The 27,729-nt window shown below is 33.6% G+C and overlaps 3 protein-coding genes across 7 annotated transcripts; 2 read left to right on the top strand and 1 right to left on the bottom strand.

Moving 5' to 3' along the window:
* The first annotated feature begins 2,814 nt into the window (after positions 1-2,814).
* Positions 2,815-18,344, top strand: LOC132306274 (protein DEHYDRATION-INDUCED 19 homolog 4-like). Of its 2 annotated transcripts, none has more exons than XM_059803609.1 (5): positions 2,815-3,105; positions 3,274-3,422; positions 4,931-5,008; positions 6,373-6,635; positions 17,931-18,344. In XM_059803609.1, exons 1-5 carry the CDS (start codon positions 3,036-3,038, stop codon positions 18,037-18,039), a joined length of 669 nt encoding a protein of 222 aa, XP_059659592.1. In that variant the 5' UTR covers positions 2,815-3,035; the 3' UTR covers positions 18,040-18,344. The 2 variants fall into 2 exon arrangements, with proteins under 2 accessions (XP_059659592.1, XP_059659591.1); XM_059803608.1 differs by having other exon boundaries at positions 2,816-3,105; positions 17,928-18,344.
* Positions 18,345-19,596: 1,252 nt separating this feature from the next.
* LOC132306273 (L10-interacting MYB domain-containing protein) lies at positions 19,597-24,108 on the bottom strand. 4 transcript variants are annotated; one of them, XM_059803605.1, is made up of 5 exons: positions 23,947-24,108; positions 22,559-22,668; positions 21,788-22,124; positions 21,001-21,714; positions 19,597-20,306 (listed from the first exon to the last, which is right to left on the bottom strand). In XM_059803605.1, the coding sequence occupies exons 3-5, from the start codon at positions 22,121-22,123 to the stop codon at positions 19,728-19,730; spliced, it is 1,629 nt and encodes a 542-aa protein (XP_059659588.1). In that variant the 5' UTR covers position 22,124; positions 22,559-22,668; positions 23,947-24,108; the 3' UTR covers positions 19,597-19,727. The 4 variants fall into 4 exon arrangements, with proteins under 4 accessions (XP_059659588.1, XP_059659590.1, XP_059659587.1 ...); XM_059803607.1 differs by lacking the exon at positions 22,559-22,668 and having other exon boundaries at positions 21,001-21,473; positions 21,564-21,714; XM_059803604.1 differs by lacking the exon at positions 22,559-22,668.
* Positions 24,109-27,046: 2,938 nt separating this feature from the next.
* On the top strand, positions 27,047-27,506 carry LOC132309136 (uncharacterized). Its single transcript, XM_059807483.1, has 2 exons — positions 27,047-27,054; positions 27,167-27,506. The coding sequence occupies exons 1-2, from the start codon at positions 27,047-27,049 to the stop codon at positions 27,504-27,506; spliced, it is 348 nt and encodes a 115-aa protein (XP_059663466.1).
* The last annotated feature ends 223 nt before the right edge of the window (positions 27,507-27,729 follow it).

The raw sequence follows: 27,729 nt of genomic DNA, 5'->3' as shown, positions 1-27,729 counted from the left end.
AGGAGAGAGAAATAAAGAAAGACAGATAAAATAGGGGGTACTTAAAGTGTGATATATGGGACGCCACACCACTCTGTAGGAGGAAGGAGGAAGAAGGAAGGAAAGAGGAAGGAGTAAGCAGCAGACTGAGATAGAGAGAGAAAGATTAGGGTTTAAATATATATATATATATATATATATATATATATATATATATATGGTGAGGGGTAGTAAATGAATATTAAAAGGGCAATATATATATATATATGGTGAGGGGTAGTAAATGAATATTAAAATGGCAATTCCGGAATAAAGGCTTTTAAATGATCATGTGCCATGCACATGACCAACTGGCTTCCAATTCTCATCGGAGGTGGCTTAACTGCACATTTTTATATCTAGTATGGATTTATATAAATAAATCTAACTAAAGGGGTGTAATTCGCACAAATTTAAAACCACAGGCTGTTTTTCAGACTTTCCCCTATAAACAATGTTATTAGATTTCTTTTTCCTTATTTTTTCATCTTTTGACCCTTCATTTTTGTGAGCTTCTTCAGTTCATGATAAGCATATGTCAATCCTGTTTTGGGTGGCAAGGTGTGCCTTAATTAGGGGTGGGCAAATAAGGCCAGCGGATTCAAAAAAAAATTGAATCAGCAACTCACAGATCGGATCACGGATTGAACTGTTAAAATCCGATTCAACCCATGAGTTCGATCCGATTCGATTCACGAAATATATATATATATATATATATATATATATATATATATATATATATATATATATATTTAAAGTATGTATTAGTTAATTTAATTAGTTAATGATCATTTAGAGGACTCTAAGAATGTATTAGTTAATAATTATTTAAATATATGAATTAATGTTACTAAATTAAAATTTTATTTATTGGGCCATGGCTAAAAAATAAACAATATTAGACAATTTATGAAAAATCCTAATCCGCAAATTCGATCCGATCCGATCCATTATTATATAGATTCAATCCATTATCCCACAAATTGGTGACAAATTAAAATTTTTTTTAATCTTTTGAAAGCGAATCGGATTAAAATTGATTCCTAATCCGATCCGATTTGATCCGTGACCACCCTAGCATTAATGTTGTAGCATCATTCATTCTATAGCCTATTTCAAGGAACATGAAATATCCATCAACCTGCCTTATTTCTCTTCTTTTTTTTTTTCTTTTTTTCTTTTTTTTTTTTTTTTTTGAGTTGAATCAGTCAAACTAGGTGCCATTTGGACGCGTGAAGGTAGCAACCCTCGTGGGGTTATTTTATTGGTTGTCAATTAGATTGTCATGTACCATGTTAACTGCCTTTCTTCATGCCATTTTGACCAAAAGGAATTCAAGACTTCACAGTGACACCAAGAGGGGATGCTGCTGAAGTTTGCTAAAAGTGTTCTGTCATTGATTCTGCTGGACTGAGACTGGAGGATGTTGTCTTGAGTTTGAATTGATCTCAAGTTTAAATTAAGGCTGCTGTTCTTGCCTTTTTTTGTGTCTTTGGCTTGCAGCTTAGCTATTAATAAGGGTATGCTCATTCAAACTTACCACCATAACAAGTTCTGAGATTTGAAATTAGAATAAAAAAGAATATATATGTTGTGGATGGGGATAGGAAAATATACCGTCCAGTTTAGAACGGTTATGGGTTGTTAAATGGTTTTGGAGGCGGGAATGGAAGTTAAGATTGAAAACCTCTATAGTGATAGGGCGGGGATGGGGAAAAATCACCCCGCCTTGCCGTGTTTATAGGGTTAAATTATAATTTTATTCTTATACTTTAATAATATTAGGTATATATTAAGCTTTTATTTTATTCCAATTACTAAATATCATTTGTATTATTCTTATTTGAGAACTTATATGTATTATTTTGATTTCACAGAATAATATCAAGTCTAAAGTTCAATTGAGAAGTTGGAGAAAAAGAATTATTATTGTAGTTAAAATTTTGTTTTTCATTATTTACTTTCATTAAATTCATAATATAATTACGAAAGTATTCTACAAAATCCATCTCTGCCTTGCTCCCGCCCTACCCGCTCAATCCCATTTAATAGACGATTTTGTACAAGAATAGGAGTAGCTTGCTAAATGGGGATGGGGATGACGTTCTCGCCTAAAACTACCCCGTTGCCATCCCTAGTTGTGGAAGACTAAGAGCCTATTTGTCTATATCTCTACAAAATAAAATAAATAAAATAAAATAAAATAAAATTCTTTGAAAATAGGTAAACAAGTTTGAAAACTACAAAAATGATTCCTTACCCATGAGTTATGAGTATGAGTCTATCCAACTGACTAGAAATTATTAAGTGATCCTTATCCATTTAACATGTGGTGGACTAATCTAATGAAAGTTTATATTGAAATTTTTTTGTAATATATTAATACACTATTGTTGGACCATTTTTTTCAATTTAAAAATCTAAATTTAACTGATCCACCAAGTATTAATAAATAAAAGTCATCATATAATTTTTTATGACTGACAACTCGTTGTACAATTGTCAACTGTTCTTAATTCATTTTTAAAACATTACGTAACAGTGTGACCCAATAATAATGTCAAGAAATTGGGATTGTAAGTATGGGAAATTTGGATTGAAAAAAAAAAAAAAAAAAAAAGTAGTATTACTATTGGAAATTTGGAACTAAAAACAATGAGCCAACAGGAGGTGAAAATGGGTCCAAAAGTCAAGAATGGAATGAGTTGGGTCCTGGTCGTCGAGGGTAGTTTATGAAATTACGCGGGAGCCCACGGTTATTTATGAAATCGGATTCGTGTTCAATAAGCATGCAACAGTAGTCACGACCCGAAGCCCTCTGATATTTCTCATTCCCACTGGCGTTTTCCGGTCCGCGCTCTCTCTCTCTACTTGTGCGCGCGCTTTGCTTTCTTTATTATTTTTAGAGAGAGAAAGAGCATCGCTAAAACCCTCGGATTATACACACACATACTCACACGTTGTGTGAATAGATAGACCCCGTAAAATTCTCCAGAAATTTTTTCTGAATTTCAATGGATGATGATATGTGGAACTCTGGTTTCTCCATATCTACAGACCACACTACCCCTGAAAGATCATCTGGTGAGTCATCAGTGTAAAAATTTGAATTCTAGGTCTCTCTATATACACAGACAGAAAGAGATTTTTTTTCCCTCTTTTACTACGTTTTTTTCAGTCAGTGATTGGTATATTAGAGTGATTATACACATATGCTCTGATACTGCTGAATCATGTTGATTGTCGAATCAGATTATGAGATTGATGTTGTAAATATTGAGGACGACGATGATGATGATGAAAAGTCGGAATTGGTATGCCCCTTTTGTTTGGACGACTTCGACCTCGTCGGATTGTGCTACCATATGGATGATGATCATCACACGGATGTCATATCTGGGGTATTTCTCCCATCTTAAATTTTACTGAATCTGTAACTATAATTATCTTTATGCATCTGTGTGTATGTATGTTTATGTGACCATGTATCTTTGTGGATGATAAAATCTTCGTGTTTACCTGATGGAAGCTCTCTGATGCTTAATTTAGATGTCTGAACCCAACCTGGTTTAGTTTTAGCTATACAGTTTTAAGGTATTGGCCAGGCTAGGTTAAGTCTGTGTCATATTCCAAAGTTGGGTTGAGGTGGATTGGGCATCTAGGTCAGAGTTGAATAGTTCAATTAATTTCTGTTGTTGAACCCAAATTAGCCTCACCCACCTTATAGAGGAGTTACCCTGTTGATGGAACTTGCTTGTTCTCTCGCATTTTGGAAATTAATTCTTAAAATAGATGGCATCCTCCTTTTTTAGTAATATATATATATTTTTAATGAAATTTAGATGGAACCCTCCTTTTCGATAAGAATTTAGGGTTGCCATGACCATGAGTTAGATACTTAGATTCAAGTGTAAGAAATGTTCCCGACCGTTATAGTGAGTTTGAGAGTTTGGACTATTGTATGCACCTCAGGTTAAACATGCCCAGCTTGCCATGAGTTAGGCTCCGCCCTAACTCTAGAATTGTGTCAAACCCCGTGAAATTATTATTATTAATTTTAATTTATTTTTAGTAAATGCATTTTGAACCTTTATATTCCGCTGTTAGAGCATAGGCCCCTTAGTGGCGTTTAAGTCATGCACTGCCATGCATCATAATATTGACAGTGTGTGTTTTCACAAGTCTACAATGTTCTCAACCAGAAAGTGACACTGTTTTATAGTAACTAGCTGCAGTGTTGCTTATCTGGGTGGCTCATTGGATGCTTTTAAATTTACTCCTTTGGGTTGTATGTTATCCTACGGAAAGTCAGACATAGATTTACTATATTGGTAATATATGGCTAGCAATACATCAAAGTCTAAAATGTAAGGGGGGCAGCAGTGCACTGTGAATCTGTGCCAGATATGATTTGTGAGATTATAAATCTTGAATTGGTTAGGCTTTTATTACTTGGTATTGATATGGCCTATAAATTAGGATAGTTTGATATGGTAATGCTCAGGAGTTTCAAATCTGAATTTTCTAATGTCTGACATGAGATGAGATACATTGAATGGATTAATCCACTTTCCAACCTAACTTGGAGACTAATTATTTAATTTAATTTTTTTTATAAAAAAAAATGTCAAAATGAGCTTGGAAAAAGCAAGGGTTTTGATTTGGAGGATAAATTTTAGCAACCTGTTATAACATGGAGATTTATTGATTGTTTTGTCCAATTTGCATGTAAGAATATCAGACTTCATGGTTGTTTTCAAATCTTAGTTATAGTGCATATGAATTTGCTGCTTAATCTATAACGTTAAAGAAGGGCACAGGGGATTTTCTTAGATAGTGTGTGTTTTTTCTCTCTAATTTACTTTCTCAAGTATACCTGTTTATGCCAGAGTTTGTTATATATTTGCAGATCTGTCCTGTTTGTGATGCAAAGGTGGGGACAAATGCAGTTGGTCACATAATCACCAAACATGCAAATATCTTAAGGATATCCTTTATATATATATTTTTATTTGAGTTAGCAATGGTTCAATTTTTCTTGATTCAGTTTTGTGGCGTTTACTAGATGTTCTAATGATGACCTTTCACATGCCACTTGCTCCAAAAGTTTATTTGTTTGAGAAACCGTATACATATTCAGGAAAATGGAAAGGGAGGCGATATCCACACTCCACTTTTAAATAAATGGACTCCATATATTTTTTTTTTCTTTTTTCTTGCAGTAAATGGAAAAAGTACCACCAAGCTCAAAAGTGAAGCGCGGATATCACTTCCCTAATGGAAATGATTCTTAAATGTTCATTGGTTTATTAAATCACAGCTCTATTGGCATAAAGTGGTTTATGCATTCACATGGTTATGTAAAAATGGTGGCTACTGATTGTTTGGGTGACGTTCATTCACATTCCATTTTCTCTTGATTTCGGATGACATTACATATATACAAAATTTTGGTGGGAAAATGCTTGTGAAACTTTAATTCAAGTAACTAAATTAGTATCCACCACCAAGTGGTTTATAGTTGCACTTTTTGGCTTTAGTATTTTCTTTTCTTGTTCTATCTTTTAATTAGGGTGAGCCTTGGCACAGCGGTAAGATTGCTCATTGTGACCGGGAGGTTGCATGTTTGAAACGAGAAATAATGTCTCCACACGTGGGTGAGTACATCTAACCCTCCCCAAACCTTGCAATGGTAGGAGTCTCGTGCACTGGGCTAGCCCTTTTTGTTTTATCTTTTAATGGGTATTTTCTAAAGATTGTAATGATCACAACTCTGAATTGAGTAGGTCATTTAATGCAATAAACAACACAAGATACACACACATATATTGTCATGAAGGAGCTACATTCTGATAATTTCATAAAGATCTCTGATCAATATTTTTGTAGTTTGCTTTGAATTTATCTTTTTGACCTTGTTTTACACAAGCACATACTCGGTTGGGATCTTCTAGTTTATTGAAAGCAATAGGTTAATATCTTTGTAGTCAAAGGTCCCTTACCTCCTGCAATGATACTAATTTATTTGTAGAACATCCCTGTTTGTCATTTCAAGTGTTCCTATGTTTAATGTTTTTTAGGTTTGGTTTTCTTGCAATTTATTTATTTTTAAATTATTTGGGAAAAGGCTTTCTTTCTTTGTTGTTGTTGCACAATTTTTAGCTCCCCCTCGTTTTTTTAAAAATTTTCAAGTTTGTTACACTTTGAGCCCTTTCTTCCTCATTCGGCATTTGTCATTATAATCTTTATTTTAGTCATTACGGGGATGGATGAGTTGACCTATTTATTTATTAAAAATAATCATAAAAGAAGAGTGGATGATATCTTCTGAATTCCTTAACCGAAGGTTACGCTATGCACAAAAAGAAACTCAACTACGGTGAATCTCATTCGATTCTATCTTTATTGAGGAAGGAGTTGCAAGATGAACATCTACAATTTTTACTTGAGGGGTCTTCTTCTGTGGTTGCTTCCTCCAATATGGCTCCTGATCCACTGCTGTCCTCATTTCTCTATAATCCGACCCCAGCTGATGAGCCGGAAAATATACAGCCTAATTTGTCAACTGAAGAAAGCATGGGAGAGAAAAGCTTGGATGATAGTGTGTTAGAAAGGTATGACAAACTCTCCATAATTTCCAACTCCTTCCGGGTAACATCGTAACTTGTCTGATTATGCTTTATGCTATATATCTTAGTATGGAGCAGACTCTGTTGTTAAGGTTTGCTTTCTAGATGTTGGATATAAAGTTCTACTTAGTTTTTTGTTAGGCATTTAAGGGTTTTATTTTGTAGTTTTTTGTTAGGCATTTAAGGGGTTTATTTTGTTTATTCTAAAGAAAAATTAAGCATTTTCAACTGCCCATTGAATTTGTTCTTTAATGGAGAAGTTGTCAAGGGTTAGTTATAGGAGATTAACACCTCATGATGACCAGGTGGTGTCACATATATGAGAGCATAATTTTAGGTTAAACTAGTTGACATCCCTGCGGTATCTAACAATTATGAGATCTTGCCCTTTACTTTGAAATTAAGACTCTCCTTCCCTCTGATGTAGTTCTCTGTGACAGATACCCACCTCCTATAACCTGCCACTACCAATGTCAACTGATTTCTCCATTGCCATTATAATTGGTATATAGTCTATACTACATATTCAAAAAAAAAATATTGGTACATGGTTGATACTTACAAAAGTCAATCATATTCTTGAAGGCGGTTTTAAGTTTGGTAGGAAATATTGCATTATTCTATAGTATATTAGTATACATTCAAAATGCATGACATGGGAGGTTAAGTATAATCACAGTAAGGGTTCAGAAGTTCTTTTTTCTTTGGTAAAAAAATAGAATTTGTTATGATTTGTGGCATTAGTTAATACCTTCATTTAACACTGAAATTTTAATTGACAGCAGCCCATTTCATGATATATATGTGTTTCATATTTCCTAATTTTGTAGCATGTTGCTAATTTGGTCCCCATTTGAGAGTATTCTACATCTCTCTATCTATGTCCTTTTGGTGGTCAATTTTCGTGGGGGTTAGGAAGGGGAGTGCTTGTTGTAGGTTTCTCTCAGCAACGAATTGATTGACTTGTATGCTGAAGCTTCTGAGATTAAATTAGCATTTGCTTAAAGGAATGTCAGGTTTGTTTTGAACTATGAATGGAAAAATATCACGGTGGAAATTAAATAAACTAAATCATATTGATTCATTGATTATCATTTATTTTACTAAATTCCTTGAATCAAGGCTGCAACCTGGTATGAGTCAGCTTCTGTTTTGATAGTTTTTAGGAGTGTTCTTGCTTAGTGGATGTCTTTTTCAGTTTTAAGCCATGACATAGAAATGAATTTAAGCTATATGTGTTGGTCGTTTCTCGACCTTGCACTAGATTTTGTAAAGACTATGGCAGCTGAAACTTTGCTATACTCCATATTACTTTTTCTCTGATAAGTTAATTTGGGTAGTTGTTGCTCCAAGACAATCAAATCATAATCCATACATTGGATGCTCACATCATCTCCCAGTGGTTGGTCTTGCCCGATGGAAATTTTTGAACTATAAGTTTTTCATCAATAGAACAAAAGTAAAGAACCATATATAAATATATGAGTGCCACTATGAAGCACGGACACATACACGAGATGTGGATACAAGATAATGTAGCCACAATGGCACAACAAATTTGATACTGTATGATATAAACATGTATGTACATTATGTATAAAAATTAAAATTAAAATTAAATAACCCCTACATTATTGTTCTAGGGACGCGTTCCCCTTTTGAACGCTTTATTATTACTTATAAATAAAAAAAAAATTAAATAACCCCTACATTAGATGGTCGTTTAGTCTCTATTAATTTACCACATGAAATTATTTAAGTATCCCTGGTAATGAACTTGAAAAAATTAAATAAATAATTTGTAAAATACCTATAATAGCTCCAAACAATACAGTGTCATATTGAATGTAATTTGTTTATTATGGGGTCCTTATTGGTGCAGCAACCACCACCACCAAGTCTTTTTCCCAACTACTTGGGGTCGGCTAAATGCATTCTATGTTTATTGGTATTCTGCATTTTATTTGTATTTTTTTTTTTTTTTAAGTTGATGACGAGAGGCTCTTTACTAATTATGATGCGTAAATTAACGGAGACTTAGTGGTCATTTGACAGCATGGGGTCATTTTGCTCAATTTGAAAGATGGAGTAGTTGTTTTGGGCTCAGAAAGTAGTTAAGGGGGGTTTGATGCAAAAGATTAATAGTTCAGTGGGTTTTTGTACAATTTGCCCTAATAATTGTTTGTTTGTTTTGTTATATAGTTACAGATATTATGACTGACATTTGCTTGCAGAATTTTTTTAGGACAAACGAGTACTTAATAAATCTGCAATTATTTTAGGAGAAATGAGTTATTTTTCCTGGACATGGACCTTAGGATGATTTGATATGATATATTCTCATTACATCCCAATACTTCTCTTCTAGGAAAGTCTTTAAGTATTTGAAACCCTTGTTATGCTTTTACTTAACAATTATACTCTAAATACTATATCAGAAATATTGCACTTTAACATTTAAAATGTGTTAAGACATATGTTCCAAAATATAATAAGAAGCATTAAGTAAGTGTTTGAAATAAAATATATTATTTTCTAATTGTGGATACATTTAGGAAGTTTGAGACATGTATATGTGGGGATATCAGTGTCCGATAAAAATCTGGTACGAGATGTGATGCGCTTATACAAGTATTTGTGCTTTATGGGTGTCACTATTCTGGACCTTGCTTGCTCTTTGCAACTGGTTTCCTTTGCTTTTGCTCCAAAATTTGAGAGAATAGTTCTAAATATGCAACTGATCTGTATAGGGTACGATCAAACAGAATAGTTCTGAATATGCAACTAATCGTACGATCACACAATATTGAATAGCATCTTGCAAGAATCAGCTTATCATAATATGGGGATTCTCCATTTTTGTTGACTATATGTTGTTGCATTGTTAGATACTTGAATATATTAATACACCAAAATCTGTCGGCACACTCGTTGACTCATAAATGCCTTAAAGGTGCTTCGAACCTAATATGACTTTTAAATTAGAAGTACCAAAGTCATTAAAAGGTAACATACAAGTCACAAAATAATTATTCTGTATTTTACCAAAAGGTGAGAACTTCAAATCTAAGCCTCACTTCCCCCCCTTCCCAACACCCCCCCCCCCCCCCCCCCCCTCTCCCCCCTTCTCTCTCTCTCTCTCTCTCTCTCTCTCTCTCTCTCACTACAACAAAAGTAACCTTTAGCGACATTTTTTTTCGTAGCAGAAAGCTAAATTTTCATTGCTAAAAGTGTTTAGTGACGAAAAATCATTCGTCGCTATGTCGTTGCTATATAAGTGTCTCAGTTGATCTATAGTGACGAATGACAAGTTCGTCATTACTAGCTAAGGTAGAAGTGACAAAAAATTTCGTCACATCTGTTTGCGTTTTAGCGACTAAAATGTTTGTCACAATTTATTGGACATTAGCAACGAAAGTTTTCGTCACTAACTTACCTAGTGACAAATGACTTTCGTTGCAAAAAACCAATTTTTGCATGCTTTATGAACTACTTATCGTTGCTGCTAATATTAAAAAATTATAAATAGCAACACAAATTCAACTGTACACTTTTGAAACTCCATATTGCAACACAAATTTAAACATAATAATAAATTTTATTATCAAATACATAATAATTCTGCGTTCAAATACAAACTTGACATAAATTTGATTAAATTTCTACACTAGTTCAATTCTAAGACAAAATATAAACTAAATTACCTATAGTCTAATACAAAAGACCAAACTAAAACATAAAAAAAATAAAAAATAAAAAAAAACCTCCCAACTCTCTATATATGGCAGCAGCACAAAGTCCTTCATCTTGAATCTCATCACTTTAGTTTGTTGTTTCCTTGAGTACTTCATTTTCTTCATGTCATCCCAATCAATCGCTCTACAATTAGAAAAGATAAAGGCCATTAGAATATTGTGTATACATATCAGTACATCATTAAAGAAAACATTAAACATGAACTAACAATAACAATAAATAAAATAAAATAAAAAAATCCATCATTAATGAAGTAATTATGGCTTCTGCACATTCATAACATTACTTCACCTTACCAAAATGCCATGTTCAAGAAAATGCCATAGATTATGTTGCAACTGAACCCCTAGTACTAACAAAAACAAGGTAGGCAATCTTTACCTCCATAGAACACTCCAACAAAGCAGCAACGATCTTAGCAAGATGAACTACCTGCAAAATAAAGTGTATCCCAAGTAAAAAATAAATAAATAATTTATAAAACAAATAATTATAAAAATTAAATTGAATATAAGAGAGCTAACTTACCATAAAGCAGCCTTTCCACAAACCATATCCAATATATGTCAAGCAAGAGAGTTTTCAAAAAAATTAAGAGATGGGCATAAGAAATATAGATGCATCATCCCAAAAACAATAAGTTCACTATTGAAAAACAAGAATCTTCAAGAAAGTATTCAAAGTCCTAAAATAGTTGTCTTAATTTTAAAAAAAATTGTTCTAAAGCTCTAACTAGATTAATTTTGTAATGGAGGGGGAGGCTGCCCAATATTTGCATTAAACGCAAGTATTGCCTTCCTCTTTCTCTTGAATTTGCTGCTGCATGTCTTGCCTCATCCCTTGCACCTCTTGTCTCATCTCTTCTATTTTCTTCTCTACTTTGTCAGCCCTAGCATTGGAAAAAAATCATTGGATCAGAATCATTCTGATAGGAAGTGTGAAACCAAATAATAGTGTACAATTTAGCCCAATTTCGTTTTACTAAAGGGCTACTTTTCCTGACAAAATATATTTGTGAATGTCACAAACAATGTGAATTAAGGCAAATAATTACTTTGACTAAATGAGAAATTTTATGATATGCAAATAAGGAATTAAAAGTTCTAAAGTTCTACGTAAAATGCGTCATTATTAACATAAAAAAAAGAAGTTATAAATATTAATAAACCTTAAAAGAACAAAACTAATCCAACTACGAGAAAAATAAGAAAATTATGTTTCAAACAAAAGCTAATAGAAATGGCGACAACATAACCCAACTTTAGACTTTCTTACCAAAGCTCTAAGTCGATCATCAGTAAAAAACCTCGTCTAATTTTAAGAATAATCAAGCCTACAAATATAATGAAAAAGAAGTACAAGAACAATGTTAGTGTCTTTACCAAGTGGTACATATACAATATATAACAGATAAGAAAAAATTAAATTAGTGACTCTATTTTAAGTGGATCATGTAAATTCAAATGGTGGTGATTGTACCATTAGTAACACTAACCAAATGATCAGCATTAATGAATTAGAAAAAGAGAGATAATTGTTGAAAAAAAATGTCAAGGATCTTAAACTAAAAAGATTCTGCAGAAATAACTTTCATCACTGGAACCATAGACTAAGAATCTCAAATATATAAAGCAAACAAAAGGTAACCCCATTATCCTGAAAGACGTGTCTGTCTGAGAGAAGTCGATGTTCCAAACAAAAATCCCAAAAACAATTTCTTCCTTTCTCTTTTTCTCATCTCTCTCGAAGTTTCAGTCAATACAATAATATCAAATACTTCAAAACAATCAAACTCAATAAAATAGTTTCAATTACACCGTTGATTGGAGGTGTAGGAGTTGAATAAGAGAAACAAAAAAAAAAATGAGTCTTTATACAAAAATGGGTCTTGAAGACTTCAATCACATAACAGAACCCAATTGTGGTGTGTAGTACTTTATAAAATCAAATTGCAAGTGATATTTTGTTTAAAAAAAGGTTAATTTCAAATGATATTAGTCATAATGTTTATGGAATCTGTTAGTGTTCCCTAGTGACTAGAAGATGAGATGAGATGAGACGATAAGGTTTATTGGAGGCGTAAGGATGAGGCAAACCCAGAAAAGCAAAGCACATCCACACAAAATTCCTACAGGTACATCCTACTATCAATGAGGCAGGTATCATATAGGGAATTTTGTTAGACAAAGGTGATTGAAAAGTTTGCAAATGTAGAGAGTTACCAAATTTGGGAAGAAAAAACAACTTCTTTTGAAGTAAATCAGAGTTATATTTTCCCTAGAATCTGCTACAAAAGAATAGTATCAAAGAAAAGCAACTCCACTATTTTTAGCCCCAAGCAACCGTCAGAGAAATCAGTGAGTGAAATAAGACAGTATATAAAAAATGAAATAAAAGGCGATTTTTAGCCCCAACGACAGAGAGCATTATGAGTAGAAACGACTCGCTTTGAGTCGGTCACTGTCAGCTATGATCCTTTATGACTAAGGAAGAAAGGAGTAAACAACCCACGCTGGAATATTACAAAGAAATAAGGAGTAATCGAACTCACTGGTGGTGTCTCTGATAGTTCGATCGAATAACCAAGACAAAGGTGATTGAAAGGCCTGCAGATCAAGAGAGTGCTAGGGTTTGAGATAAAGTGATCGCTTGAAAAATTTATAAAACCCAAGCCCTAATTTTTGAACTCTACGAATGATTCAACGACACAAATTCCATACCTTGGCTGTTGGCTGGCAATCACCCTGTCGGATATTTTAACCGGCGAAAAGGAGATGTTGTCCAGATGCACCACCGACTACGATGCTCGATCGGTGATTGGTATTCACTCTCTGCATTGTTGTGGCCCTTGTGGACAGTCATATGTATTCACGATGAGAAATCGTGTGGAATTTGGGGGCAATGGGAAATTGAGGGGAAATTTTTGGGGGAAAATAATTGGGTATTCGACGATGTATTGTTTATTTTTATGAGTGAAGATTAGATAAGGTAATTTTTAGAATGTTTAATTCTTAAAATTTAAGGAATACGACGTAGCATAAAGAAAAAATAGTAGAGACGATATCATTTTTAGTCATTAATATATAAATTGCGGGACAATTTCTCTTCCCGCCAAACAAATAGTGACTAATCTTATACCACGTCACTAAAACATATTCTTTTTGTGACAAAGATTACAGTGGTTGCTAAAGAGCTACCTCTAGTGACGAAATCGATTTTGTTGTTAAAATTTTCGTCACAAAAGGTCATTTTTGTAGTAGTGTCTCTCTCTCTCTCTCTCTGTTGTATGTGCACAAATTCATCGGGCGAACACTTCAAGCATCCATGACTGTGAAATGCAGTTTCTACCTCAAAGCTTCTCTGTACTTGATTTTCATATTATAGTAAATGCAATCTACTCTTTTTATTGCAATCACATAGCAGATTCCATGTTGTCTTCTCTTCTTCTCTGTTGTACATCAGCAGATTCCAGATTTGTTTGATTTCTTGTCTTTTTGCTCTTATATAAAATGTGATTGTTCTAGTTTTTATAGATACCATCTCTCTCTCTCTCTCTCTCTCTCTCTCTCTCTCTAACAAGTGTGGATTTTTTGACCCAATGAGTTTAAAATTTCTTGAACCCAAGTTGCCATACTTTTGCATCTTCACTCATCAATTACGAGGCTTAGGAAGATGTTTTCTATTTTAGGAATTAAATATTTAAATCTAAGTGGAGAGCAATCTTGTGCAGAGATCGTTACTTTTTCCAATTAAATGGCAGTTTACTTATTATAAAGGGGGTTTTCTAAAGAAAAGATTCATAATTCGGGTTTTTGAGATATGAGTTTTTCAGATTCAAAATACTTTTAGACACACTTCTTTGTTTTTCTTTTCCCTTCAAGATTTGATGCTCTAATGCTCCCATAGTTGTTAAAGGATCACCTAGGCCCCAAAAAGTTTCCAATCTCATCAAGGCCCAACCATATTATTAGACAGTTCATTTCAATCAGGCGCGTATAAAGCTCTCAAGCATATGCTTTTTAAGTCATCCAATCATATTTTTCGTGTTTTTTGTCATGACATGTTCTTATACAATAGAATCATTATTCAATAATATCATATATCTGGTGTTTGGGATTCATAGGCATTCTCTTGAATTACACGTGTATGGTGCTTGATTCCATTTATAATAACATAATATATGTTAAAATTTACATGGTTATAGACTTTCAATTATTGAACATTCACATGGTATTTGATTTAGTTGAATGCAATTGCAAATTCAAGGACTATATGTATTTCGATTTAGCTAAGCCTCTTAATTGATATTGCCAAAATATAAAATACTTTATATATATATATATTTGGGTACTTTTTGTTGCATATGTTGAATTCTATTACAAATATACATTTATTTCACAGTGCAACTTCCTTATACTTGCACCTTATGATGCATCTATGCTTAAGCTATAGGAGACCTTGATTCCTTAGCACGCTTAAAGCCTTTAATAACTATGTATTCTCCTGCTTCTGTTTAATTATCTGCTTGGCTAGTTTTGAATTAGTGAGAGGAGAAGCAGGATGCAGTATCTCAGTGATATTAGAGTTTGACAGCATTGGCAGGAATTAGAAAATTTCAGTTTCTCTTTTGATTTCATTATTTAAATTATTTGTAAGCCTGTCTTAAAATGAAGTAGGTAGCATATTTTGAATTTTAAGTTGCTTAAATTTTTATTTCATTGAGCATTTGGCTGTGTAATATTTTCTAAGAATAACCTTACAGAAATTTTGTTCTTTGGTGAACTTATGAGCGACAAATGATTCTTATATCATCTGCTTCTTTCTTCTGATGCTGTTCACTTAAATGTCTGAGTCCTCGGAAGTTGTTACTGATATTTCTAGTATACTAGAATCAACTGTCCTTGAGGGGAGCCTGTCCTTGGGAGCGCTCCCCTCTTGAGCGCCTTTAATGAAATTTTACTTATCCAAAGCGTGTATATATATATATATATATTGAAATTTTATACTAAACCAATTCAGTGTCCCGAATTGTTTTCAGTTTAAGGTATAAGGAATGGAGGAGGATATTTTCCATTGTGTTAAGTTTGATGAGTAAAGAAGCTATGTCTAATGCAATCAATTTATTGAATTTATGTAAAATAGGCTTTAAGTAGCATGTGAAGAAAATAATCTTGGTCCCCATTAGTACGTTGACATGTCTAGTAGAAGAATAGGTAAAGAAAAGGTAGAACTGCTTACCTTTATGAGATCCAAAGTTGAGTTTAATTGGTTACTCAGGTGTAAGGTTCGAATCCTCTTGGGTGCAAACAATTCCTTTTTTTTTTGGGTTTTTTTTTTGTGTGGGGGGGGGGGGGGGGGTGTGTGTTTGAACTTTAATTGGTTACTGGTGATTTTATTAAGAAGTATTGGTTTTGATCTGTACACTGATGATGATTTTGATTGAGAAGCGAACATGGATTTGGAAGGTAGAGAATGTTGGAAAGGGCTTGTATTTTGTTTATTTGGGAAAACCAAAATTGAGAAGTTTGTTTATCCATGAGATGCACAGGATCCAGTGTTTCAGTTACATCAGTGTGTGAAAAAATTAATATGAGTTAGAGAAGTTAAGTTCCTCCGTTGATTAAATTATTTGAAATTGTGTTAAATAAAGTAGGTTTCAGATTTGGCACTTCAGGTTGCTTAAAAAAAGGGTTAAATACACTGACCTCCCTTAAGGTTTTCCCTAATTACACATGGATCAAGCCTTTCAAAAATTTTGCTCCATGTTCTCCTGACGTTTGGTCACTTGCCCCCCGCCGTCCAGAAAAATACATGATATGACCAAAATGCTCATCCCTCCATCTGAAATGACTTTGTTAACCTTACAATGACATTTAATTACCAAAAGACCTTATTTTATAGACAAAATTGCCCTTGGATGAAATGAAATGAAATAACCCAAATTCAAGTGAAATGAACATGGAATGTAGGAGATGCTAATAAAGTGAACCAGATGTAGCAGTTGCGTCTTCATTTGTCTACAAATCGAAGAAGAGGCAACAAAAGGTAAGAATATTGAAAAAGCTCAAAACTTGATGGTGAAGACATGGTATATGGAGATGAAACAAAGGGTCCCTCAGGTCTAGACGAATATATAGATCTATAATGCATATAATGGCATAAAAAAGGAAAGAACTTTGGTTAAGAGCTGTCATCTGTTTTTATACTTTTTTGAACTAGATCTATAAGAAGTCTTTAAGCAATAATCAATCTTGTGGGAGTAGATCGGCCGAGGTGGTGGCCGTGGTTGGTGGTGGTGGTGAGGTGGTTGAAAGGAGAAAGAGAACTGAGGGAAGGAAGAGAGAGAAGACCCACTTCGACGCCACCTGTGGCTGCCAGCACAACTACCACCACTGCTATCCCAAAGATCCACTAGCTGTTATTGTGAAGTTTGTAGGTGAAGTCTCCAGTTGATGGGTTATCAGTGCTATTCCGCAACGTCAAGTATTGGTCTAGGCCAGTGTCCCAGTTTAATCCCATCTTCGTGCCTTGGAATAGTGTATTGGCATGTTTATATCCCTTTTTTCTTCAAGGCAAAATTATTGTTAGAATCACTACTACGATTATTGGATGAGTGGAAAGATGAAAAAAAAAATTAAAAATTTTATGCTAAAGGCCAAGGGCAAGCAATCCCTGTGCACATGTTGTATGCAATTGCAGACAAAAACTAAGCTTTAGAGCTCCGCACTTCTTAGCCTAGACTCTAAATGTTCAGTAGCAATTAGCACTGCATCCAAGATATGTCTGCATTATGAAGTGATTTGGGATTTGAAGATAATACCGTCCACAGGCCAAGAATCTTTCAATTCTATTTCATCGCATCTCCTTCGTACAAAATCAGCACAATGAAGGAAGCACTTGGACTCCATCAAGACGAAGAAAGTTTAAGGATGATGTGTATTCAAGAAAGTAATGAAATATTAGAACGTAAGTGGGCTCAGGTGGCTAGCAAATATAAATGAAATAAATAAAACCATCTAGATTTTGAGCAGGTCTATGACAGAGTTCAGGTTTTTCTCCCTTGTTATTCAGAAAGGGCCAAATGGTAACTATGTTCCTTGTTTGAGCAAGAATGATTTGTTATCCACTCCATGCTTCATGGATCTTAGTTAGTATCACGAAATCTAAGTTCTCTAGCCAAGCACCTTTACATAAAAACCAGTGGCAGGAGGATGTAATGGTTTGAGCTGTAGTCTCATCATTTCTTTGTTAAAATCTTATGTCACCATGTTGTCAATGAATTTTGGTCCTGAAGTCTGGATTGAACTCACAGTTCCATTATTACTTTGTTAACCCTTCTTGGCCTTCCTGTAAATTACCTGTCACGTTTATATGCCCTTTCTGAAATGATATGTCAATCTCTTAACAGATTTATGCTTCACACTTATTGCACAATGGACCTTTGGCATTTACTGGATTTTTAGCATTAGAGTTACTAACTTATTTGCTCATGGTACTTAATTTGATCGTTTTACGTTGCAGCAGAAACATCCATCCGTCTCCTTTATTAGACAAGGACCAAGAGGAGAAGGCCCAGAGGTGCGAGTTTGTACGGGGCCTATTATTCTCAACAATTCTTGACGATGACTTATGATTGAGACAGGATTGCACCAGTGCTCTTCAAAATTGAATAGTGAAAGAGAAGTCCACCATGATTGAAGTTCATTCCTGATTGTGCTTATGTTTGATAGCGTAGTTCAGATGTAGGAGTTGAATGCGATGCATGTTACAAATCGATGTTACCAGTTAGGGAAGAAAAGAAGCAGGTTCTTGTGTTGCTCTGATTTTTGTAAGAGCTCTTATGTATAAGAAATGTGATTCTGTATTGTGCTCTTCTAACATAATCGAACTTTTTCTTTTTAATAGAAGATCAGATATAGCTATTTATTTCATCCAAAATTGCTGTGTTTGTGTTCCTATGGCATTTTCTTTTCTTTTTTTTCGGGAACATACAACTTTTCCCAATGTCATATGGCATGCTGTCTCTACGTACAAAGTCAAAGGTCCAATCAAATAAGTTGCATATACGTTTTTTATTTTTATTTTTTAATTTTTTTTAACTCCTTGGTAAGTAAATCACACATCTAGGGGTGCAAAAAGTTCGGTTTTGTACGGTTCTTGATGGAATCGGAACCGACCGTTTCAAACGGTTCCTAAAAAATTAGAACTAGAACCGTTGGGGTATGGTATTGAACCAAATCAAACCCTAAAGATCGGTTTGGTTTCACGGTTCCATTATAAAATTTTGAAAAATAAATTGCTTGCTTTTACCAAAAAAAATAAAAAATAAAAATAAAAAAAATTTATACTTTTGATATGCTATTTAAATTAATGCATAAACACTTACTTAATATCACATTCATTCCGTCAATTAGTATGTTTAACTCACTTTAATAAACATTTTTATAAACTGTTGTCGCAAGAACCAAACATTCTGGGCTAATAAAGTAATAATGATCGGTAGTAATTAATTTTATTTAATTTTTTTTTTTTATTTATGTAAACATTGAAATAAATAATACATTAGAAAGAGTTGAAGATTCGGAATGCATCAAACCACTTTGTATTTGATCCAAACAATTATAATATATATTATCATTATATATTATAATTTAAAAATAATATATATTAGATACACTATAGATAACGGTTCGGTCTGGTCCCAAAGGGTCTGAAACCAAAACTGAACTGAAAATCAATGGTTCAAAATTTTGGAACCGTAACCAGTACCAAACCTGTGTGAAACCGGAACCGAACCGCCTGTTCTCCAATTCCACCGAGTTTTTGTGTAGCCCTACAAACATCTACAATTGTTCCTTAAGGGGCATGAATCGTCAACCTTCTACTTGAAAAGTAGAGAAAATTAGACTAGAGATATTGAGTGAGCTGGGTATGCTATGTCATTGGTATGTCGAGCCAATGAAAATTTACTATACAGTGAAACTGGTCCCACCCACCACATGATAAAAACTACTCTCTGCAAACTGATTTGTTAGATTTTCATTGGCGGGGCATACCAATGACATGATATGCCCTGCTCACCCTGTTCCTACTCCATAAACTAACATCCAAACTTCTTTCCCTATCCCTCTTACCGGCAATTATGAACGAAGCATAAGCATAGATAAATATGAAAACAAGAAGCTACATGTAAAGTAAACTGGAATTCATATCTTGGAATTGCTAAACAACAATCCAGTTTAGTCTGTCAGTAAAGATTAAACCACAGACGTGAAGAAACATCAGTAGTTATTTGTTATACAGAAGAAAAGTAGCTAGAAACTAAACGGTACGAAGCTTCCTAAACAACCATTTCTTTCTTAGTTTAACATCCAATGCCAAAAATGTCTTCGCTTTCTTTTCATCCTCTAACAAATCACAAGCATCCAACACAAGGTCTTCATCCATGTCGGGTAAGGCCTGTATTGCTTCAATCACAGACTCTATGGAGACGGCGTTCTCATCCTCTTTTTTCTTATCAGCCAGAGAAGAAACTGCAGTTGCCATCTCCCGGAGGGCATTAGCCATGCCCTCATCTTTGCTATGTGATTTCTTGGAATTTACAGAGCATGACGGGTTTTCTAGTTGACGTTTGTTTGGCTGATCAGGACTGAATTTAAAATCCTTAAGAGATGAGTCGTGTAAATCACCAACTTGATCTTCAACTGAAACTGATGCAGCAGGAGATTGTGAACCCTTCGATGCTCTGGTAATCTTGGCTTCAAGGATTTCATCTGGTTGTCCTGAATTCTGACCCGAGACAATGTCTCTTCCATTACCACTTAATTCCCTACATATCACACCCAAATCTTTGAAGTATGGCACTGGTCTGGTCATGTATTGTCGTGCATCTGTATGTGTCTGCACATTATCACATCTAAGCCTAAGCCTTTTGAAATGGGGTTTCATTTGATGAAATTTAAAACAGACGGTGGAATTTTGCAAAATGAAATATTACCAAGACTACCAAAATTATGACAAAGAAAAAGGTCAAAAAAAAAGTACAGATCCGGGGGCCCTTCTATCATATAGAAATAAAATCATTTCATTTTGTTCGAAACAATGTTGATGAATATATACAAACAGGTCAATGCACTAATAGAAGAGTCAACCATCATGTCTTAAAATCCCGAGAGTACAACATCTATTATGGAATCGACTCATTTCAGATGCTTTATTTATGTTTATATAAAGCAGTATGGCTGTATGAAAGCAGATATATGGGCTTGTCTAATTGTTAAAACCATCAAGAAAATATATATATTTTTCCCAGTCCTATAAAGAAACAAATAAAAAAATCTGCTTCTTTTATATGCCATCTTGGAAGCTTATTTAAATGATGTAGCAGGCTAGCAGCATTGATTTTACAAATAGCTGAAAAATGCTGGACAATTTGTTTTGTGATAAAAAAGGAAAAGGAAAAGGAAAAGGAAAAGGAAAAGCCACTTCATTCAAGATGGATTCAAAATGCAGAAAATTGTGATGTATAAGTTACTCGAATCAGATGGTGTATTTCATGTAGATTTCTAACACACCTGCCATAAAAGATACGCACCTTAATATAATCTTGCCAGACACAATCATCAGCAGTCACCATTTGGCGTGCTTCATTCCACACAAACCCTTCCAAGTCAAGAAGATTCTTTATAACATTGTACTGCCTTCTTAGAGTTTTATATCGGTTTTTCAAAATATCAATTTCATACTTATAGCCAAATCTATCATTAAATGATGCATTCATCTCCATCCATGCTTGTTTGCGAAATAGACCATCAATCTGGTTCCCTTTCTGCACTTGCTCTACCATAAGATCTATGAAATAACGGTCCATTGGTAGTTGCCAATAAGTCCTTGAACGAGTACCCATCATGGAGCCAGTATCAGCTACTGGTTGAGGTGTGTCATCCATTTTTCCATCTGACGTAGAGACACCATAATCTTCATTGATAATTATTTCATGAAGGGCATCCACAGCTCCTTCACCAAAATTGCTATGCTGGGTTACTTCCATTGTTGTAGTCTTATCACCTGAATGCAATGATGATTCCACCAAATTGTCACCGAGTTCCCCTTCATCAGCGGTAGTAGCAGGAAATTTTAAATCTTCCAACAAGTTACCTGTCTCTGATCCTGCCATATTTCTATCATTGTTGTCATCTTGGCTAGAAGGGTTCCCTTTTCCTTCCACAGTTGCATTTTTATATATCAAGCACAAATCACTATAATATGGAATCGTTTTTATTCTGTAAGATCGTGCATCAGGGTTTACCTGCAAATATAATCTGTAAGCCTCGGGGAACAGATATGAAAATTTTCAAATTCCGAAATGTTAAGCACTGCACCTTGATATAGTCATCCCAGACTTTATTATCAGCAGTCACCATTTGTCGTACTCCGTCCCAGTAGAACCCTTTCTGGTCAAGAATATTTTTTATAGACTTGTATAGGTTTCTTAGTGTTTTGTGCCGATTTTTCAAAACATCTACTTTGTATTGAAATTTGAATTTTGCATCGAACAATGATGTCATGTGCTTCCATGCCCGTTTGCTGAATAAATGATCATCAATCCTATTCCCTTTGTTGACTTGCTCTAGCATGAGGTCAATGAAATAGCGATCCATTTCTGGTGTCCAAATGGTCCTCATGCGATCACTACTGCTTCGGGGCCGAATACCCATTCTTTGCCAATCAAGAAAAAGTATCAACAAAGATAGCAAACATACATGAAAATGCATTATGCTAAGAGACGTGCATTGATAAAATTTTCTACAGCATGTTTTCCATAGCAGTTTGTCAGCAGCCCATTAGCTTGAAGTAAATACTGAACTGTAAAAAAAAATCAGATTCATGTGTTCCAAATTCTGATACTCAAAGAGGTCTTTTACACAACCCAGGGATAAAATCAATTATTTTGCTCTATATAGCATTTTGAAGAAACCTTTTTTCAATTGCGTTTGACGTTCACACAAACCTATTTCAGAAAATTTAGTGGAATTTTTTTTAAATCAAGAAGATCTTGATCCAATTTTTATACTTTATCAGTTTATTTATTTATTTTTAATTAGGATAAAAGCTTAACAATGCTACTATTACACAAAGCATCCAAATGCCACCTCAGGCCTTATGCCTTTCCTCTATCTAAATTTTGCACTTCTATCTTCATGTCTGCAAAGTCCTTGGCATCTCATATCCTTGCTCTGCACTTTAAGTTTTATGCAGATGCCTGTACTTCACACATTAATTTTAATATTTTTTTTTTAAAAAAAAAAAAGGAAAAAGAGAAGATGAGATTAAGATAGTGGAAGAAACTAATTCAGCACAGAGAAAATTACTGGAGGTAAACGGATCTACCTAGATGAGTTCCAATATCAATCATCTCCAAAATTTGGAACGTAATAATATTGAGAGGACATTTGTATCGAAAATACAACACATACTGCCACTGAAACCATTCAACAGATTTGAAATGATTTGTTTCGTCATTGAAACTAAACTGAACCAAATATCCCAAAATTTATAGTAAAAATTCTTAAAAACTTCATCTTTGCATACTTATCCAAGTTCAACCTTCCAAAAATCAACAAGAAAAAACCCCAAAGCCCAAGTAGACGTTTGGTAAGAGATGGTTAAAACGTTACGACACCGTTTTATTGCAACAATTTGACTGCAGGACTCTACAAAATTCCTTTATCTTGTGCAGTGATCAACTATATGATAAAACAGTATTTAGACAAATAAATAAAGGCTAAAAGGTCGTATGCATTTTTATGAATCTTGGTCTTAAAAGTACAAGTATTAAATCTTAAACAACTAAAGAGACTCCAAATATTAAATCTCATTCTCCTAATCATTCTTTAAATTTGATTCGTCATCGCAACATTTTCTTCTTCTATACAATAAATTACACCAAGTAAAAATTATTGCACAAACATTCAAAACTATAGTTGTCTAAGAAAATTGATAAAATTTTATTCAGGATTTAATAAGAGCAAATGTGAATCATAAATGTTCTTCCTATGTTCTATCAACCTTAAAGAGTATCTTAATTGTTTTTGCCCACCATGCATTACAAATTTTTATTTTTCCTAGGACCAGCCAACCCAAATCCTAAACATTCTTATATATATACACACTAATCTGGTAACTCCATTGCAACATTGACTTGTAAAACCCACAACATGCAATAATCAAAACTACTCCCAAGACTTGCCACAACAACATCCAAAAATTTTGAAGAAATCTTTGCATGGTGATCACAAATTCCAAATTTTCTACTGAAATCTCCTGATTAATTCTTCAAAATAGTCAAGGACAAAAGAAAAGGGAAAAACCCAAAATCATAACCAAAGGAGCACGAAGATATATATATATATATATATATATATAAACATAGATAAAAAATGAACACCGCAGAGATGCATAAAACATATAAAAGGATTAGGCGTACATACATAGATAAATGAACAGATTTGAAGTATGAAATAAAGATTGATCAACGGACCTTGTCGTCGATCGGAAGATCTCAATCTGGGTTGGTGCAATCGGAGATCAAGGATAAGGTATTTCCTGGATAAGTTGGAATCTTTTTCGTTGCTGGAGTGCAACGCTAACCTCGACCGTGACACCACCCTATCCCTATCCCGTGTTTGGAATGGAGGGTAAGAAAAGAAGGGAGATAAAAAATAAAATTAAAAAAATGAAAAAAAAAAAAAAAAAAAAAAAAAAAAAGAAAAAATATACTCTGATCAATCATTTTGTTGCCCGGCAAATTAGGAAAGGGAGATTCAAATACATACAAAAAAATAAAATAAAAATAAAATAAAAATCTAGAATAGGGGCCCACCCCCTAAAATTTTTAATTTCTAAAATTATATCCTATATTTTTATTTCTTCTCTCTCTTATACTCTTAAAATTCCTTTGATTTCCTTAAAAAAAAGTTAAATTATCCTTCTTCAATCAAAGTCTAATTGTTTCCTTTTAAAAATTTCATTTTTCTTTCCTTTATTTTCGTACTTAAAATTTTCTTTTTGCACTATGCGTATGCAATTTTTTTTTCTATTTATTTTAATTTCATACTCTAATAAATGAAGTTAATGGGTCTAATTTTCATGCATCACTTTCAAAATAAAAGATTTATAACTATATTCAATAAAAATATTAATGATTAAATAATATTTTAGTTCTTATATTGATCAAATACTTATATTTCTTATTCTATTCATTGATTTAGCATATTTGCAATAATTTTTTTTTCTCCTTCATTTGAACAATTTATATTTGTCATGTTAATTGAATTTTTTATTTTTTATTTTTACATTACCCTGAATTAAAATTCTGACTCCGCTCGAATATAAAATAAGTGTTTGGTAACTGAATTTTCACCAAATTTTTAATCTACAGTTCTCTTTGTTTTGGATTTTGTTTTGCAACTCACTCTCTTCTTTATCTCAATCTGTTTTGCAACTCACTCTCTTCTTTATCTCAATCGGTGAATTGTTGTCTTTTGGATGAGAGATTTTTTTTAAAATATATTACAGATTTCTTTCTTCTTTTTTTTTTGTTTTCTTATGAACAATTCATGCATGCGTGTATAATAAGATTTTTTTTTTTTTTTTTTTTTTTTTTTTTTTTTTTTTTTTTTTTTTTTTTTTACGCATGTCTCTTGCTATTCTGTGCATTGTCCTTAACCATATTACTTTCCGAATGCTCATTTTCTTGGTGGTCTTTCAATTCGCTCTCTCTTAAAATTCTAAGATTTAGTTTGATTTTTAGATCTCGTCAAAAAAATAATAATAGTAGTAGTAGTGCAAAGGAAATTTGTTGTTGAGATTTCTCACTTCATTTAAGTATGATAAAGATAAAATATATTAAGATTTTTCTTTCTTTCTTCATTTTTTTTTTTCTTAGCATATTATAGGGGCTCGAACACGAGCACATGCACTCGAAGATATAAACGTTCTACCAACTGGATCACTTGATAATACCTTAATTTATTTTTTTTATTTTTCTCACAAAATTTACGAAGTAAAACGAAATCTAAGGTGTTAGCGGACGATGTTGGATGTAAAGTGTACATATATATTCCTTGTTTCATTTCCTTGTGAGGCATGTTGTACATTGTGATTGAACTAATATTTTTACTTGGGTAAAATGGTTGATCCTAAATGGTACTTATTAGAATCCTTGATTGCTGCTACAATCCAGCGAGTGTTATAATTGAATCGCAGTCCCAAAATTCAGCCCAAAATCAATCTACAATTACACTTGAATGAATTGCTGCCCCAAAATTCAGCCTTTATTTTTGTCCACGTGTGATAATTTTATTCTTGTAATTATTGTAATAAATTTTGTACAAAATTTTAGGACTTAGTTTCCTAAACTCATGTAACTAGTGTAGTATATATACGTTATACTCAATCGATGAGAGATATTACCTGGGTTATTTCTGGTTCGTTGTTTCCATCAGGATGCCGCAATCAAATAATTCCAGCAATTCTAGAAACTCTTTTATTGCTACAACTAATGTTTACACACATATCCTATTTTCACCGAGGTTCGAACTTTCGATCTCTCCAAAGGGAGGAAGGGATGATATCGCTAGGTCATTTGATCCTTTGATCTACAATTAATGTTGTTGATGCAAATTTGATGTTTCCTCGCCATTCCTTCATCTTTTTGGACTCAAAAAGCCAAGAGCAGCTTTTCGAATCCAAACAAGGGAGAGGGAAACAACATATACACAAAACACGTTTCCAATTTGACAATTTTCAAAGATTCACGCATCTGCCCTTCAACTTGGCACATGCATCTGCCAAAGTTGGAAGTCTTCTGTCTATCGACTTTGAATGGTGTTATATATATATATATATATATATATATATATATATTCTCCTCTCCCTCACTTGTTATTGTCAATGCCTATTCCTTTTAAATCTGATCGAACAACGTAGAGAAATTGATCAAGGATTTAAGTGTAAAAAAAAAAAAAATCATCATTGTTGTTTTGATTTGGTGTTTTGTGTCACTAGTGTTTGGAATTTTATTTTATTTTTTTGACGCCAAACCTTTACCAATTTTATTTTTTTCATTCAAGGATAAAATTAGTATTTAGGATTAATTTCACTGACATCCCCCTCTAAGTTTGACCAAATATCACACTGAAATACCTTTCAAAAATTACTATCACTCAAACTCCAAATTACTTTTTCGCCAAGTTTATCGTCAAAAAATAATAAAAGGGAAAGTCTGAAAACACCCCCGTGGTTTTAAATTTGTGCGACTTATCCCTCTTTAGTTAGATTTATTTATATAAATCCATCCAAATATAAAAATGTGTGATTAAGCCACTTTCAGTGACTATTCCAACGAGAATTGGACTCCAGTTGGTCATCTGCCATGCACACGACCATTTTAAACCATTTATTCCGGAATTGTCCTTTTAACATTCCTTTAGTACCCCTCACCATATATATATATATATGTATGTATAAATTGATTTATACCCTAATCTTTCTTTCTCTTTCTGGTCTGGCGCTTCCTTCTTCCTCGTTCCTCCTCCTTCTTCGTTGTTCTCCTCCTTCCTCCTACTGGCGTCCCATATATGACACTGTAAGTACTCCCTATTTTATGTCTTTCTTTGTTTCTCTCTCCTTATTTTCACCCTCACCCAAACTACACCATATCTTCTCTTTTCCACTCTCTATTGCACTCTCTGTTGCAGGTTCCCAATGGCATACTCTTCAAGTTCTGCAAATCGAAGCTCAAGTGGGCATAATAAGAAAAGGATGTATTGTTATTATGGTTTAAAAACACTCATAAAGACCTCTTATACTAATAGGAACCCTGGCAGAAAGTTCTATGGCTGCCCAAATTATCCATCACCAACATGTGATTTTCATATGTGGGAGGATGAAGAAGTTTCTGATTACTACAAGCATTTCATTTATGATCTTATATCAGAAGTTAGGCAACATAGAAAAGTTCGATCTGCAATTAAAAATTCTAGTTTTGGTGTTGACGATAGAGTTGTGGAGCTGCAGAACATGGTATTAGCAATGTAGAGGCAACTAGACTGTGATACCCCTCGGATCCGAGACATGGGTTGATCAGGCCCAAGCCCAAACCTGAGGAAAATATCAAACAATCAATATGTAATTGAACACAGAATACAAGATGAAATAAGAAATAAAAATAATAAACTGAAAGAATGCTAATTGAAAATCCTTAAAATATAATTATTGAAAACCAATACTCCAAAACTCTATAAGGTTAACAACTCGGGAA

Source organism: Cornus florida, unplaced genomic scaffold (genome assembly GCF_030987335.1).
Source record: "Cornus florida cultivar Cherokee Brave unplaced genomic scaffold, ASM3098733v1 CherokeeBrave_3.0.0_Hap2_Chr05, whole genome shotgun sequence".
Taxonomy (NCBI): Eukaryota; Viridiplantae; Streptophyta; class Magnoliopsida; order Cornales; family Cornaceae; genus Cornus; species Cornus florida.
The sequence above is the reverse complement of the archived record's forward strand: the minus strand, read 5'-3'. Positions and strand labels throughout refer to the sequence as shown.

Excerpts from the sequence above, each read along its gene's own strand:
- LOC132306274 (XM_059803608.1), top strand. The coding sequence starts at position 3,036 with ATGGATGATGATATGTGGAACTCTGGTTTCTCCATATCTACAGACCAC. Across the intron at positions 3,106-3,273 it reads TACCCCTGAAAGATCATCTG|ATTATGAGATTGATGTTGTA; the intron begins GTGAGTCATCAG and ends TTGTCGAATCAG. Across the intron at positions 3,423-4,930 it reads ACACGGATGTCATATCTGGG|ATCTGTCCTGTTTGTGATGC; the intron begins GTATTTCTCCCA and ends ATATATTTGCAG.
- LOC132306273 (XM_059803605.1), bottom strand. The coding sequence starts at position 22,123 with ATGGGTATTCGGCCCCGAAGCAGTAGTGATCGCATGAGGACCATTTGG. Across the intron at positions 21,715-21,787 it reads TCTGGGATGACTATATCAAG|GTAAACCCTGATGCACGATC; the intron begins GTGCAGTGCTTA and ends TTATATTTGCAG. Across the intron at positions 20,307-21,000 it reads TCTGGCAAGATTATATTAAG|ACACATACAGATGCACGACA; the intron begins GTGCGTATCTTT and ends GATAATGTGCAG.